The 17,746-nt window shown below is 41.1% G+C and overlaps 1 protein-coding gene across 1 annotated transcript; it reads right to left on the reverse strand.

Moving 5' to 3' along the window:
• Positions 1 to 12,889: 12,889 nt before the first annotated feature.
• LOC130501835 (uncharacterized) lies at positions 12,890 to 15,561 on the reverse strand. Its single transcript, XM_056996658.1, has 4 exons — positions 15,099 to 15,561; positions 14,101 to 14,900; positions 13,444 to 13,608; positions 12,890 to 12,898 (listed from the first exon to the last, which is right to left on the reverse strand). The coding sequence occupies exons 1-4, from the start codon at positions 15,559 to 15,561 to the stop codon at positions 12,890 to 12,892; spliced, it is 1,437 nt and encodes a 478-aa protein (XP_056852638.1).
• Between the last annotated feature and the right edge of the window lie 2,185 nt (positions 15,562 to 17,746).

The following is a 17,746-nucleotide window of genomic DNA, read 5'->3' on the forward strand; positions in this document are numbered from 1 at the left end:
AGGGAGAGCTTTATTTGCTTGAAGATACCAATTTATCAGATTTATCTACTGCTTTAAATTCTGTTTTAGCTAGTAATGTGTTATGGCATTCTAGATTAGGCCATCCCCATGCTAGAGCTTTAAGCTTATTGTTACATAATTTATCTTTTCAGAATGAATCTTGTGAGGCTTGTATTCTTGGCAAACATTGCAAATCTGTTTTTCCTCAATCTATGACTGTTTATGAAAATTGTTTTGATCTAGTGCATTCTGATGTGTGGACTGCACCTTGTGCATCTAGAGAAAACCATAAATATTTTGTGACATTCATAGATGAGAAATCAAAATACACTTGGCTCACACTGATTAAAAGCAAAGATAGAGTTTTAGAAGCTTTTATTAACTTCCAAAACTATGTAACTAACCATTTCAATTCCAAGATCAAGATATTTAGGTCTGATAATGGTGGGGAGTATACTAGCAATGCCTTTAAAAAAGACCTAGCAAAGCATGGCATCATTCATCAAACAAGCTGCCCATACACACCACTGAAAGTAAATGAAGAACAAATGATGAACAAGTGAAGAACAAGTGAGAGAGATAGATGAAATCATGAGAGAGAGAGAGAGAGATGTTGCAAAGTAAAGAGAGAGTAAAGAAGGATTTATTTCCTTAATCTTAATGTGAGAGAGGTTACATGAATATATAGGCACATTGCCTTGTTACAGGAAATAATAATCTATCCTAGGCAAGTACATAAACAATAAACAAATGGGTTCTGATCAAGGCATGAGAGTGACAGGTCACAAACGGTTCTCTCCATAAACAGAACATGTGACCATGCTTATTTTAATCACTCTCCTTTGTCTCATGTATTCCCAACGGTCTCCTTCTCTTCTGATGTCGACCAAGGTGTGTTTGAACTTGCCTTGCCTCTCACTCCACGTTAGGTATGCACTGGTACCTTGCACAACAAATGTTGTATGGATATACTTGTATTTCAAGTAATGTTGGATCTGCTTCTACTTCATGTATCTCCAGCTCCTCTCTCTTTCTGATTTATTTATATCCTTTGTCAATACTCCCCCTCAAGCTTAACCATATAGTATGGTTAAGATTGGAACCCATGAACACATCCCTCATTAAAACCTTTATGTGAAAAACCCAATGGGATAAAAACACATAAAGGAAAAAGAGTAGATGCTCCACGGTATAAGGGGATCATGATCTAGCCAAGTCTATGAGTCCCAATCTCGGATGGATGAACTCACAGACCTTGGTGCTTGCTCCTTTGGTGAAGATGTCAGCTAGCTGGTCTTCACTTCTAGTGTAGCAAGGTAGGATGATCTTCTGCTCCACTGCTTGTCTAACCTTGTGACAATCCACCTCAATATGCTTTGTCCTCTCATGAAACACTGAGTTTGAAGCTATATGGATGGCTGCCTGGTTGTCACAGTGCATTGTGATTGGTGTTGTTGTCTCTATGCCCAAGTCTCTTAGCAAGTTTCTGATCCAAATAAGTTCACTGGTCAGCTTCCTCATTGCTCTATATTCTGCTTCAGCACTTGAACATGATACCACCTTCTGCTTCTTGCTCTTCTGATATGATCATGGACCAGTCAAGCAAAGAAGACAAGGAGACCATGGAGGAACCAGCTGATGAAGATGCTCTCACCATGCCTAAGGGTCCCATGACTCGAGCCAGAAGCAAGCAACTCAAAGAAGCCATTAGAGGACTACTTAAGACATCCATGAAGCAAGAAGAAAGTCTTGGAAGAAGCTTGATCAACCAAGACACACTTACCACAATTCAAGCTATTTCTTTTTCTAGATAGTCATCAAATGAGCAAGTAGCATATGTGTGCTCTTTTTCCCTATCTTTGGTTTTGTCCCACTGGGTTTTCCAAAGATAGGTTTTTAACGAGGCCATATGTTGCTTTCATATCACTCATTTGATGTACTTAGGATTTTCAGACTTTCATATTTTATCTTATGTTTTATTTTTAGACTATGGTTTGTTTTATGACACATTAAGAGACCAAGGAGCCTGTTCCTTGCTCTCTCTATATATATGTGCTCGGAAACCCTAAATGAAGTATCCAATCTTTTATTTTCAGACTCTTGTCTCTCTCTCTGTCGGCTGCAAGCTTCCTTGTAGTTCTGAGATTTCTTGAGTCTTTGTTAGTGTGTCATATCTAACAAAACCACAAGAGTAATCCTTCCTGGTGTGTCATATCCGAGACTGATTACTTAGGAGTATCAAGGAGTCCCTTCCATAACTCTTTGTGTCACCATTCAATCCACAAGCCTTGAAGAAGATTGAGTCTCTGATTCTCTACTTGCAAGGATCTATCCCCTTATCATCCAGAGAAGCATCCTAGGAGTGTATTATGTGGTATCAGAGCAAATCTGGATAGGGAAGTACTCGTTTTCTTCAAACTTTCACTCGATCTGTTCTTGGCTTTCATAACCATTGATAGATCTGAGTTTTGTTGTGTTGTTTCTGTCGATTTGATTCACTTTCAGTTCAGTATTGCTAGATCTGTTGTTGTGTGTTTCAAAACTGATAGATCTGAGATTTGTTGTTTCAAAATTGATAGATCTAAGAGTTTCTCTTATAGATCTACTCTGGATCTGTTCAAATCTTGTTACTGTTGTGTTAGATCTGTTGTTTCTGTCAGTTTATCATCCGATCTGTTGATTAACCTGTGTAAGATTGATAGATCTGATCTTGTTTTGTTGAAATCTGATAAAATAGACAGTGTTGATCTTGTGATTTTTGAAAAGACTCTTGAGATCCTTGCAGCCTGTTTCATTTCTTGTTTTGTTTCCTTATTTGATTTTGATTTCGAACTCTTTTACTGGCTGAGTTTGTTATTTATTTCAGGTAAACACTTTTGTGTTTGAAGAGTGGTGAACAAAGATCAAGATACAAGCAGCTTCTTCCTTGCTGGGCGAGTACTGTAGCTACAGTCAAGTCTGGTGCCTAATTTTCTCAAGTCTGGTGCCTAATTTTCTCAAGTCTGGTGCCTAATCTTCTCAAGTCTGGTGCTAATTTTCTCAAGTCTGGTGCCTAAATTTTCTCAAGTCTGGTGCCTAACTTCTCAAGTCTGGTGACAATGGGCAACGAGACTGATGAGGAAGCAGACCTGATGAGAAAGAACAAACTGTTGATGGAAGCAATGGCCGCTCAGTTGAAGCAAACCATGTTGGAAAGCATGACTGAGATGATGAATGAAAACATGAAAGAGATCAGAAATGAAATCAGACAAGCTACTGGTCAAGGTCACAGTAATGAGTCCAGAAGGAACCGTCGAACTCACACTCCACAAGAGCATGCTGGTTCACAGGAGACTGATAACTACTATGAGCGCCACAGAAGTGAGAGAAGTGGTTCTTCCTCAGCATCACGAGGTAGTAGAAGAAGAACTCGTCGTGATCATGATGATAGAAGACCTTACCGTGATGAACTTGCTGGTTTGAAGCTTAAGATCCCTCCCTTCCATGGCAAAGTTGATCCTGATGCTTATCTTGAGTGGGAGAAGAAGATTGAGATTGTATTCAACTGCCGACACTACACCAATGCTCAGAGGATTCAATTTGCTGCAACTGAGTTCTATGATTATGCTTTGAGCTGGTGGGATCAACTGGTGACTACTAGGAGGATGAATCAAGAGTATCCGGTTGATACTTGGCAAGAGATGAAGTCTCTTATGCGCAAGAGGTTTGTGCCTAACCACTACCACCGGGATCTTCATCAAAGATTGAGGAGACTTACACAAGGATCCAAGACTGTGGAAGAGTACTACCAGGAGATGGAGTTGCTGATGTTGAGGGCTGGTATATCTGAGGACAGAGAAGCTACTATGGCAAGGTTTCTTGGAGGGCTTAACCGCGAGATACAAGACAGTGTGGAGATGCAGCACTATATAGAGATAGAAGAGATGTTGCACAAAGCTATTCTGGTGGAGCAACAGATTAAGAGAAAGCATCACTCGCGAGGCAACTATGGGTCCAGCAAGTATCAGTACACTAAAGAAGAGAAACCATCTTATCTGAAGGATAGCAAGCCTCAGCAGAAAGAAGATACTAAGCCAAGCAGCACATTCAGCAAAGACAAAGGCAAAGCTGAAGCTACAAGCTCTAGAACTAGAGATGTTAAGTGTTTCAAGTGTCAAGGAAGAGGACATTATGCCAATGAGTGCACCAACAAGAAGGTTATGATTCTACTTGAGAATGGAGAGTATGAATCAGAAGAAGAGCACTCCGGTTCTGATCTGGAAATGTCTGGTGAAGAGAGTGAAGTAGAACCGGTTAAAGGAAGGTTGTTGGTGACAAGAAGACTCTTGAACTTGCAAACTAAGACTGAAGAAACTGAGCAGCGTGAGAACCTCTTCTACACTAGGTGTTTGGTTCAGGGAAAGGTGTGCAGCCTTATTATTGATGGTGGAAGCTGTGTCAATGTAGCTAGTGAGACTATGGTGAAGAAATTGGGTCTGAAAGTTCAGAAGCATCCTAGACCTTACCGGTTGCAGTGGCTCAATGAGGAAGGTGAGATGAGAGTCTCCAATCAAGTGCTGATACCTATAGCCATTGGTAGATATGAAGATGAGATCTTGTGTGATGTATTACCAATGGAAGCTAGCCATATTCTTCTTGGTAGACCATGGCAGTTTGATAGGCGAGTGGTTCATGATGGTTTCACCAATAAGCACTCTTTTGAGTTTAATGGAAAGAAGACAGTGCTGGTACCTTTGTCACCTAAGGAAGTTCATGAGGATCAGCTCCAGCTTCAGAAAAAGAAAGAGATAGACCTCAAGCCTGATCAGAAACATCACAGCCTCTATACCAAACAGGGAGATATCAAAAGAATTCTTTACTCTCAAAATTCTATTGTTTTACTTATGTTTAAAGAGACTTTGCTAACAGTCACTGATCACACACAGGATCATCCGAGTGAACTAGTCTCTCTTTTACAGGAATATGCAGATGTGTTTCCAGAAGATAGCCCCATTGGATTGCCTCCAGTTCGTGGGATTGAGCACCAAATTGATTTTGTTCCTGGTTCAACTCTTCCTAACCGACCAGCATACAGAACCAATCCTGTTGAGACTAAGGAGTTGCAAAGACAAGTGGAGGAACTGATGGAGAAGGGTCATATCCGAGAGAGTATGAGTCCATGTGCTGTTCCAGTACTTCTTGTGCCTAAGAAAGATGGTAGCTGGCGCATGTGTGTTGATTGCAGAGCCATCAACAACATAACAGTGAAGTATCGCCACCCTATTCCTAGATTAGATGATATGCTTGATGAATTGCATGGCTCTAGCATCTTTTCTAAGATAGATTTGAAGAGTGGGTATCATCAAATTAGGATGAAAGAGGGAGATGAGTGGAAAACTGCTTTCAAGACTAAGCATGGTTTGTATGAGTGGTTGGTGATGCCTTTTGGCTTAACTAATGCTCCTAGTACCTTTATGAGATTGATGAATCATGTGCTTAGATCTTTTATAGGAGTGTTTGTGGTAGTTTACTTTGATGATATCCTAGTTTACTCCAAGAGCTTAGAAGAGCATATAGTTCATGTTAGGACTGTTCTTGATGTTTTGAGAAAAGAAAAGCTCTTTGCTAATCTTAAGAAGTGTACTTTCTGTACGGATAACTTGGTCTTTCTAGGCTTTGTTGTGAGTGCAGATGGAGTAAAGGTGGATCAAGAGAAGGTGAAAGCCATACAAGAGTGGCCGATTCCTAAAACCATAAATGAAGTAAGGAGTTTCCATGGGCTAGCAGGCTTCTATAGGCGATTTGTGAAGGACTTCAGCACTCTAGCAGCTCCACTGACTGAGATTATCAAGAAAGATGTAGGATTCAAGTGGGGAGAAGCACAAGAAACCTCATTTCAAATCCTCAAAGAGAAGCTTACTAACTCTCCTCTCCTTATACTTCCTGATTTCTCTAAAACATTTGAAATTGAATGTGATGCCTCAGGAATTGGTATTGGTGCTGTGTTGATGCAGGATAGAAGGCCCATAGCATACTTCAGTGAGAAACTAAGTGGAGCTACTCTCAACTATGCCACTTATGACAAAGAACTATATGCCTTGGTGAGAGCTCTACAGACTTGGCAGCATTATCTATGGCCAAAGGAGTTTGTCATTCACACAGACCATGAGTCTCTCAAGTACCTCAAGGGACAAAGCAAGCTCAGCAAGAGACACGCCAGATGGGTAGAATTCATTGAAACCTTTCCTTATGTGATCAAATACAAACAAGGTAAGGAAAATGTAGTTGCTGATGCACTATCAAGAAGGTATACTCTCTTGAATACTCTTGATGCTAAGTTGCTAGGATTTGAACAACTTAAGGATATGTATGCAACTGATTCTGACTTTCAGGAAGCTTATCAATCGTGTGAGAAATATGCTGCAGGACATTACTTTAGGCAGGATGGATTCTTATTCTATGATAATAGATTGTGTGTGCCTAACTGTTCTTTAAGAGATTTATTTGTCAGGGAATCCCATGGAGGAAGTTTAATGGGACACTTTGGTATTGCCAAGACTCTTAAGGTTTTGCAGGATCACTTCTTTTGGCCACACATGAAACGAGATGTTGAGAGAATCTGTGGAAGGTGTGCAACTTGCAAAGCAGCTAAGTCAAAGATCCAACCCCACGGTTTGTACACTCCTTTGCCTATTCCTACTCACCCCTGGAATGATATATCTATGGATTTTATTGTGGGTTTGCCAAGGACCAAGACAGGTAAGGATTCTATCTTTGTAGTTGTGGACAGGTTTTCTAAAATGGCACATTTCATTGCTTGCCATAAGACTGATGATGCATTGCATGTTGCTAACCTGTTCTTTAGAGAGATTGTGCGCATTCATGGCATGCCTAGGACTATAGTTTCTGATAGAGATACTAAGTTTCTTAGTTATTTTTGGAAGACTCTTTGGTCTAAGCTAGGTACTAAGCTGTTATTCTCTACTACATGTCATCCACAAACTGATGGGCAGACTGAGGTAGTTAATAGAACTCTTGGAACTCTCTTGCGTGCATTCATTAAAAAGAATCTGAAATCATGGGAAGAATATTTGCCTCACTGTGAATTTGCTTATAATCATGCTCAGCATTCTGCTTCTAAGTTTTCCCCTTTTGAAATTGTTTATGGGTTCAATCCCATCTCACCTTTGGATCTAATGCCTTTACCTGAGTGTGAAAGGGTCAGTATGGATGGGAAAAAGAAAGCAGAGATGGTACAGCAAATCCATGAGCAGGCAAGAAGAAACATTGTTGAGAAGACCAAGCAGTACACCAAAAGAGCAAACAAAGGCAGGCGTGAGATGATCTTTGATGTAGGTGATAAAGTGTGGGTTCACTTGCGCAAGGAGAGGTTTCCCAAAGAAAGAAAATCCAAGCTGATGCCGAGGATAGATGGTCCCTTTGAGATCATCCAGAAAATCAATGACAATGCCTACAAGCTTGATCTTCAAGGTAAGTATGATATAAGCAACAGTTTCAATGTTACTGACTTGATCTCTTTTGTTGCAGATGAGCCAGATTTGAGGACAAATCCTTTTCAAGAGGGAGGGGATGATATGATCATGGACCAGTCAAGCAAAGAAGACAAGGAGACCATGGAGGAACCAGCTGATGAAGATGCTCTCACCATGCCTAAGGGTCCCATGACTCGAGCCAGAAGCAAGCAACTCAAAGAAGCCATTGGAGGACTACTTAAGACATCCATGAAGCAAGAAGAAAGTCTTGGAAGAAGCTTGATCAACCAAGACACACTTACCACAATTCAAGCTATTTCTTTTTCTAGATAGTCATCAAATGAGCAAGTAGCATATGTGTGCTCTTTTTCCCTATCTTTGGTTTTGTCCCACTGGGTTTTCCAAAGATAGGTTTTTAACGAGGCCATATGTTGCTTTCCTATCACTCATTTGATGTACTTAGGATTTTCAGACTTTCATATTTTATCTTATGTTTTATTTTTAGACTATGGTTTGTTTTATGACACATTAAGAGACCAAGGAGCCTGTTCCTTGCTCTCTCTATATATATGTGCTCGGAAACCCTAAATGAAGTATCCAATCTTTTATTTTCAGACTCTTGTCTCTCTCTCTGTCGGCTGCAAGCTTCCTTGTAGTTCTGAGATTTCTTGAGTCTTTGTTAGTGTGTCATATCTAACAAAACCACAAGAGTAATCCTTCCTGGTGTGTCATATCCGAGACTGATTACTTAGGAGTATCAAGGAGTCCCTTCCATAACTCTTTGTGTCACCATTCAATCCACAAGCCTTGAAGAAGATTGAGTCTCTGATTCTCTACTTGCAAGGATCTATCCCCTTATCATCCAGAGAAGCATCCTAGGAGTGTATTATCTTCCAAGTAACCAGATTGCCTCCTATAAAGGTGCAATAGCCTGTAGTAGACCTCCTGTCCACTCTATCACCAGCCCAATCTGCATCACAATATCCCACAATCTCTGTACTCTTGTTGCATCCCATCCATACACCTTGACCAGGAGCTTCCCTTAGATATCTCATGATCCTCTCCACCATCTTCCAGTGATGAACTTTGGGGGTTTGCATATGCTGACTGACTTGGTTTACAGCAAAACAGATGTTTGGTCTTGTGATGGTAAGGTAGATCAGCTTCCCCACCATTCTTCTATAGAGTTTGAAGTCGCCAAAAAGGGTATCTTCAATCTCCCCCTCACGCAAGACTTTGTAACCTTCTTCAAGTGGTGTCTTAGCTATTCTAGCTCCAAGCTCTCCTGCCTCATTTAAAAGATCAAGTGTGTACTTTCTTTGAGATAAGAATAGCCCCTCCTTAGAGCGGCATATCTCAACCCCTAGAAAGTACTTTAGCTCACCCAAATCTTTAATATCAAAGCTAGACATAAGGAAAGCTTTAGTAGAGATGATACCTTCCTTGTTGCTTCCTGTGATGATGATATCATCTACATAGATCAGAATCACCACAATTCCTTGCTTGCTTGTGAGGGTGAAGAGAGTGTGATCAGCTTCTGATTTTACAAACCCTCTTCCATTGATAGTTGTACTCAGCTTGTGGTACCAAGCTCTTGGTGACTGTTTTAATCCATAGATGGCCTTCTTTAATCTTAAAACATTTCCTGGCTTGACCATGTCTTCCATACCAGGAGGTGGTCTCATGTACACCTCATCCTCTAGCTCTCCTTGTAGAAAGGCATTCTTGACATCCATCTGCCATAAATCCCATTCCAAGTTTACAGCCAAGGAGAGAACAATCCTTATGGTGTGGAGCTTAGCTACTGGTGCAAAAGTATCCCAGTAGTCTTCTCCATAGACTTGGGTGTATCCTCTTGCAACTAGCCTTGTCTTTTTCCTTTCTGGTTTCCCATTTGCTTGGTACTTGATGGTGAAGAGTAGGCGGCTTGTGACTGCTTTCTTTCCTTTAGGCAGTTCAGTCTCATACCAAGTGTCATTCTTGATCATGGCTCCAACTTCATCTCCAACAGACTCTCTCCACTCATCATCCTCCATAGCTTCTTCATAAGTCTTTGGAATGTATTCTTGATCCAGGTTGATGATGAAAGCTACATGCTCTTGAGGATAGCTTGCAAAGGAGCAGGTTGATTGGATAGGATGAGCCACTGCATTGCTGTTGAAGTATACTCTGGTGTTGCTCCAGTTTGATGGATCTTTTCTCACTCTGGTACTTCTTCTCAATGGTTGAATCTGCTCCTCTATCACTGCTTCTTCCTGTTCCTGCTCACCCTCATACTGATCTCCACTAGACTGATCAGATTCAGCACCATCTTGATCATGGACTGATGTTGAATCATCTTCTGGTGTTGATTCATTCTCATTGCCTCCCTCAGGATCAGGATGGACTGGTTCCATAATTGGGACTTTGCTTCAGTAGGAACAGTAGCTGGTGGTGATGGAGTGGTGTTAGGCGCCTCACTGCTTCTAGGCTGAGAGATGCCTAAGCTTTCCAAGATGGTTCTCAGGTTGTTTGCTCTATCAGATGGTCCTTGTGAGAGATCTCTAAGGCTGTCCCAGCTCTTCTCATCATAGTAACCCTTGGATTCTACAAACTTCACATCCCTTGAGACCATTACTCTTCTTAACTCAGGTATGTAGCACTTGTAGCCTTTCTGTGTATGAGAATATCCAATGAACATGCCCTTGACACTCTTGGCTTCCAGCTTGTTTCTCTGTTCTCCTGGTGTCAAGACATAGCAAACACACCCAAACACACGCAAGTGATCAAGTGGAGGTTTGATTTTGTTTAATACCTGAAAAGGAGAGACATCTTGGAGGACTTTGGTTGGGATCCTGTTGATTAAATAGCATGCAGAGACCACAGCATCACCCCAAAATCTCTTAGGGACATTGGTGTGAAACATCATGCTCCTTGCAACCTCCATAAAATGGCGATGTTTCCTCTCAGCCACTCCATTTTGTTGTGGTGTGTAAGGGCAGCTTGTTTGATGTATTATTCCATGTTTTGCTAGGTGCTGTTTGAAGGCATTGCTAGTGTATTCTCCTCCATTATCAGACCTAAAGATTTTTATCTTAGAGTTGAAATGGTTAGTCACATAGTTTTGGAAGTTTAGAAAAGCTTCAAAAACTCTATCTTTACTAGAAATCAATGTGAGCCAAGTAAACTTTGATTTTTCATCTATGAATGTCACAAAATATTTATGATTTTCTCTAGATACACAAGGTGCTGTCCAAACATCAGAGTGAACTAGATCAAAACAATTCTCATAAATAGTCATAGATTTAGGAAAAACAGATTTGCAATGTTTACCAAGGATAAAAGCCTCACAAGTTTCATTTTTAAAAGACAGATTAGGCAACATAAGATTTAAAGCTCTAGAATGAGGATGACCTAATCTAGCATGCCATAATACATCACTAGTTAAAACAGAAGCAGAATTAAAAGCATTAGAATCTGATAACAGCTTGGTGTCTAATGAATCCCTTACTGGTTTGAATCCCTTTTGATGATCTTTGAGGGTGATTTGGTTTGTGGTTTTCGTTGGGAATGATAGATCAATGGTTTCTTTGGATATAGGGGTTAGATGGGTGATGGTTTGTGGAAGAAGGTAGAGATGGTTGATGATACTTCAGTGTGAGATCGATGGGAGATCAAACACTTGTTCGATGTGCTTGTGATCGAGCAGGGCACCGCTCAGACGTGATCAACAAGAAAGATGCAGAGGATTTTACTCCTAAGCAAACAATGTTCAAAGATGAACAAAGGATTCACAGTTTTAGAGAGTTTTTGATAAAAAGAGTGAAATGATCTTATTAGAAATCGACATAGGGTTTATGTAGAACAAAGAACACGTTTTTGACTTATTGAAAACATAAACTTAGACTTAAAACTTGTAGAAAACTTAGGCAAGACCAAAGACTGAATAATTGAATATCTTGACTTCGGTTTGATCTTGATCTTCGATTGAATCCGAGTTTGGTTTGAAGCAAACCAAACCAACAATTGCTTCCTTCATCTTTTTGGTTTGTGATCGAGTGATTGGCCCATTAGGTAAGTAGAATGGGTCTTGATCCATCTTGCCATCAAGGTTTAGCTCGCCATCAGTGTTCAGCTCATCCTGCTTCCCATCAGTCTCACTCAGCTGGTTTAGCTCACTTGTCTCCTCATCAGTATCAGTGAGCTGGTTCAGCTCATTTGTCGCCAAATCTTCAGCAAGTCTAGGCTTGGTTGCATCATGCCCTCCTTCTTTGAAAGGATTTGACCTCAAATCCGAACCATCTGCAACATAAGGAATCAAATCAGCAACATTAAAGGTAGAGCTCACAGTGTATTTATCTTGAAGATCAATCTGATAAGCATTGTTATTTATCCTTTTGAGAACTCGGAATGGTCCATCTGTTCTTGGCATGAGCTTGGACTTTCTTTCAGCAGGAAATCTTTCTTTCCTCAAATGTACCCACACCAAATCTCCTGGTTCCAAAACTAGTTCACTTCTGCCTTTGTTGGCGTGTCTCTCATACTCCTTGGTCCTTTCTTCTATGTTCTTCTTAACCTGTTTATGCAAAGAAACAACATACTCGGCCTTGGCAATGCCATCAAGGTTAGCTTGTTCACAAAGAGGTAAAGGTAACAGATCCAAAGGAGTTAGAGGATTAAAACCATACACAACCTGAAAAGGAGAAAACTTAGTAGCTCGATGCACAGAATGGTTGTATGCAAACTCAACATGAGGTAAACAATCCTCCCAAGACTTAAGGTTCTTTTTAACAACAGTTCTCAAGATAGTAGACAAAGATCTATTAACTACTTCAGTTTGCCCATCAGTTTGAGGATGGCAAGTAGTAGAAAACAAGAGCTTAGTGCCTAATTTCGACCACAAAGTTTTCCAGAAGTGGCTCAAGAACTTAGAATCCCTATCAGACACAATGGTTCTAGGCATGCCATGTAAACGAACTACTTCTCTAAAGAACAGTTCAGCAACTTTCACAGCATTGTCAGTTTGATGACCAGGTATGAAATGAGCCATTTTGGAAAACCTATCTACTACAACAAAGATGGAATCTCGACCCTTTCTAGTCCTAGGCAGTCCAAGAACAAAATCCATAGATATGTCAACCCAAGGTGCACTAGGAATAGGAAGAGGAGTATACAAACCTTGTGGGCGTGCCTTAGCTTTGGCTTGAATGCAAACAACACACTTCTTGCAGATCTTTTCTACATCTTTCTTCATGCTTGGCCAGTAGAAGTGTTCTTTCAAGGTGCTATAAGTTTTCGCAACTCCAAAATGTCCCATGAGTCCACCTCCGTGAGCTTCCCTGACATACATTTCCCTCAAAGAACTATTAGGAAGACACAAACGATTTTTAAAGAACAAGAAACCATTAGTTTGATAGTAATCTCCACTCGGATGTGTCTCACAATCTCTGAAAATGTTTCCAAAATCAGTGTCATCAGCGTAATAAGACTTAATCTGCTCAAATCCTAACAGCTTAGCTTCCATGGATGAAAACAAAGTGTATCTTCTAGACAAAGCATCAGCAACAATGTTTTCCTTACCTTGCTTGTAGTGAATAACATAAGGAAAGGTTTCAAGAAATTCTACCCATCTTGCGTGCCTTTTGTTGAGCTTGTGCTGGCCTTTCAAGTGCTTGAGAGATTCATGATCAGTGTGAATCACAAATTCTTTTGGCCAAAGGTAGTGTTGCCAAGTTTCTAGAGCCCGGATGAGTGCATAGAGTTCCTTATCATAGGTAGGATAGTTTAGCATGGCTCCTCCTAATTTCTCACTGAAGTAAGCAATTGGTCTCTTCTCTTGCATCAAAACAGCTCCAATACCTACACCAGAAGCATCACACTCAATCTCAAAAGTCTTAGAAAAATCAGGAAGAGCTAACAAAGGTGCATTAGTCAACTTCCCTTTCAAAGTTTGGAACGCCTCTTCTTGTTCTTTCCTCCACTGGAAACCCACATTCTTCTTGATAACCTCAGTGAGAGGAGCAGCAATGGTGCTAAAATCTCTAACAAAGCGCCTGTAGAATCCAGCCAACCCATGGAAGCTTCTTACTTCACTTACACTGGTGGGAATAGGCCATTCTTTTATTGCTTTCACCTTCTCCTCGTCAACTTTGATTCCCTGTGCTGAAACAACAAAGCCTAAAAACACAAGGTGATCCGTTCCAAAAGTACACTTTTTAAAGTTAGCAAACAGAGATTCCTTTCTAAGCACTTCTAAGACAGATTTCACATGATCAACATGTTCAGTCAAGCTCTTGCTATAGATCAGAATATCATCAAAGTAAACTACTACAAAGCGACCTATGAAAGCTCTCAAAACATGATTCATCAATCTCATAAAAGTGCTAGGTGCATTGGTTAAGCCAAAAGGCATAACAAGCCATTCATACAAGCCATGTTTTGTTTTGAAAGCAGTCTTCCATTCATCACCTTCTTTCATCCTAATCTGGTGATATCCACTTTTCAAATCTATCTTAGAAAAGATGCAAGACCCATGCAGTTCATCAAGCATATCATCAAGTCTAGGGATAGGATGTCTATACTTTACAGTGATGTTGTTGATGGCTCTGCAATCCACACACATGCGCCAGCTTCCATCTTTCTTTGGTACCAAAAGCACAGGCACAGCACATGGACTCATGCTTTCTCGGATATAGCCTTTCTCCATTAACCCATCAACTTGTCTTTGCAGCTCTTTTGTCTCATCAGGGTTAGTCCGGTATGCTGGTTTGTTTGGAAGGGAAGCACCTGGAACTAGATCAATTTGATGCTCAATCCCACGGATAGGAGGCAACCCTGCTGGATTCTCTTCTGGAAACATATCTCCATAGTCCTGTATGACAAACTCAAAACCACTCGGTAGCTCCGGTGCAATGTCAGAAGAAGTTAGTAAAGCTCCCTTGAAAACAAACAAAAGCATAGACTGATCCAAGTGAACTGCTTTTCTCATATCACTAGACTTGGCAGTTAAAAGAATACCTTTTGTTTGTGATGCTGGTACCTTGTCCTTGTCTTCTTTCCTCCTAAGCTTGAGCTGTACTTGATCATGGTGTACTTCTTGGGGTGAGAGAGGAGCAAGAACAATCTTTTTGTCTCGGTGAGTGAATGAGTGGCGATTAGTAAAGCCATCATGAATCGCCCTCTTGTCATATTGCCATGGTCTTCCTAGCAGGATGTGACTTGAATCCATAGGTAAGACATCACATACAATCTCATCCTGGTATCTCCCAATAGTAATAGGAATCATCACTTGCTCGGTTACTTTCAGCTCCCCTTGCTCATTCAACCACTGAAGTAGATAAGGTCTAGGATGCTTTCCAGTTTTCAACCCAAGCTTCTCTACAAGCGCTTCACTTGCAACGTTGGTACAACTCCCACCATCAATCACCAAACTACAGACCTTGTCATAAACTGTGCAGCGAGTGTGGAAGAGATTTTCTCTTTGATCAGTCTCCTCTGGTTTGGTCTGGACTTGGAGAGATCTTCTTGTAACCAGGAGCTGTCCACTAACTGGATAATCAATCTGTTCTTCCTCTGATGCAACAGCTGGTTCTTCTTCTGAAACGACTTCGCCATTGTCTAAGAGGATCATCACTTTCTTGTTAGTACACTCGTTGGCATAATGCCCAATGCCATGGCACTTGAAACACTTCACATCTCTGGACCTTGTGGTGGTTGGTTTTCCCTTATCATCCTGCTGATATCCCTTGAGTTCTTCCTTTGTTTTCACAAATGGTTTCTCCTCTTTGGTAGTGGACGGCTTGTAGTTGTTGCCATAGGAGCCCTTGGTTGGATTCTTTCTCTTTAGTTGTTGCTCTATGAGGATGGACTTGTGTAACAACTCAAAGATATCCTCATACTCATACATCTCTATGCGATCCTGAATATCTCTGCTCAACCCAGCCTGGAAACGAGCCATGGTAGCGTCAGCTGATTCATCTACTCCACCCTTAAGCATAAGAGTTTCCATCTCCTGATAGTATTCCTCTACTCCCCTCGTGCCTTGGGTAAGTCTCCTGAGTTTTTGATGCACATCTTTCCCATAATAACTTGGCACAAAGCGTTTCTTCATAAGAGTCTTGAGTTCATACCAGGATGCAACTTGTGCTTCTCCAGTCCTCCTTCTTGAGGTAACAATCTGATCCCACCAATGCAATGCATAACCATTGAACTCAGTTACGGCAAGCCTCACCTTCTTCTTTTCCGAATAGTCTTGGCAGTCAAACACCAACTCAATCTTCTTCTCCCAATCAAGATAGTCATCGGGATTGCTTGTGCCTCCAAAGACAGGTATCCGAAGCTTAAGGTTTCCAAGACGATCATCAGGTCTGTCTCTTGGTGCACGTCGAGTGGTATGTCTACTTTGAGACACTGCACGGCCTGATCTGGTTTGAGAAGCTGCTCGTCCTGACCTGATGGACCTTTCTGTTCGATCTTCATCCGTGCTACGACCAGAGGAGGAGTCTAGATCATTAGCTACTGCAGGTCGTTTTCCTCTCCTCTTCTCTCTAGCTGCTCTCCTAACCTGTGAAGTATTACCCAAAACATCATTAGTAGAACGGGTAATCCCAACAAATTCAAGTTTTTTATCCATCTCGTTCATAAGAGTAGCTATCAAGGCATCCATCTGAGTTTTATCCAGTCTAGCTGCTGGTCTCCCCTCTCGTTCCTGGTCACTTTCAGACATGGCTTCCTGTTAAGAAACTTAACAAGAAAAGTAAGTAGACAAGAATAGGTAGCCGAAGCCTCACTGGTGTTTCTCTCAAGTGTTTCTCTCAGGTTTTGGTAGTGAACAAACTCTGTGAATCCAATAGCTCAGCAGTGATCAAAGTTCAAACTTTCAGAACAAATCCCCCACCCAAAGAGAAGAATAGATAGACAGTATTAAGAGATTTAGATCGCAAGGAGCTTTACCACCAGAGACTGGATTTCTCTTCAGTCTGGCTGGATTTCTCTTCAGCCTTAGATACTTTGATCTTATATTTTTTTTTTAAACTGGTCGGCCCCCTCGCACTTTTAGATAGACAGAGAAGAGTACAGAGAGTTTGATTGAATCAAATAAGGTTCCCAAAAGAGAAGAAAGAAATCGAGAACAAACCCTAATCAGAAGCCCTCAAATCTGCTCTGATACCACTTAATGAATCCCTTACTGGTTTGAATCCCTTTTGATGATCTTTGAGGGTGATTTGGTTTGTGGTTTTCGTTGGGAATGATAGATCAATGGTTTCTTTGGATATAGGGGTTAGATGGGTGATGGTTTGTGGAAGAAGGTAGAGATGGTTGATGATACTTCAGTGTGAGATCGATGGGAGATCAAACACTTGTTCGATGTGCTTGTGATCGAGCAGGGCACCGCTCAGACGTGATCAACAAGCAAGATGCAGAGGATTTTACTCCTAAGCAAACAATGTTCAAAGATGAACAAAGGATTCACAGTTTTAGAGAGTTTTTGATAAAAAGAGTGAAATGATCTTATTAGAAATCGACATAGGGTTTATGTAGAACAAAGAACACGTTTTTGACTTATTGAAAACATAAACTTAGACTTAAAACTTGTAGAAAACTTAGGCAAGACCAAAGACTGAATAATTGAATATCTTGACTTCGGTTTGATCTTGATCTTCGATTGAATCCGAGTTTGGTTTGAAGCAAACCAAACCAACAATTGCTTCCTTCATCTTTTTGGTTTGTGATCGAGTGATTGGCCCATTAGGTAAGTAGAATGGGTCTTGATCCATCTTGCCATCAAGGTTTAGCTCGCCATCAGTGTTCAGCTCATCCGGCTTCCCATCAGTCTCACTCAGCTGGTTTAGCTCACTTGTCTCCTCATCAGTATCAGTGAGCTGGTTCAGCTCATTTGTCGCCAAATCTTCAGCAAGTCTAGGCTTGGTTGCATCAGTGTCTTCAAGTAAATAAAGCTCTCCCTTGCTCACACCTTTTCCCAGCATCTTACTGGTCTTAATATCCAGAGTTTGCATTGAGTGCTTTGATAAGAGCCTCAATGTCTGACTTGCGGATGAATGCATCATCCTGAGCTGGTGTTAGGGCGTGTGAGGAGAAGGATCCACCAGTGTGAGTAGTTGAGACCATAGCCTTCCCATCTGTGGTGTCTTGAGCTCTTGCCTCATGTGCTCTGTTTTGTTGGGGCCTGTTTGTTGAAACTGGCCTGAGGTGAGGATGGAGGAACCAGCAGCTTGTCTTGGAGTGTCCCTCCTTCTTACAATGCTCACAAGTCACAAACTTGTCTCCTCTCCTTC

The sequence above is a fragment of the Raphanus sativus genome, unplaced genomic scaffold (genome assembly GCF_000801105.2).
Source record: "Raphanus sativus cultivar WK10039 unplaced genomic scaffold, ASM80110v3 Scaffold0304, whole genome shotgun sequence".
In the NCBI taxonomy this organism is placed as follows: Eukaryota; Viridiplantae; Streptophyta; class Magnoliopsida; order Brassicales; family Brassicaceae; genus Raphanus; species Raphanus sativus.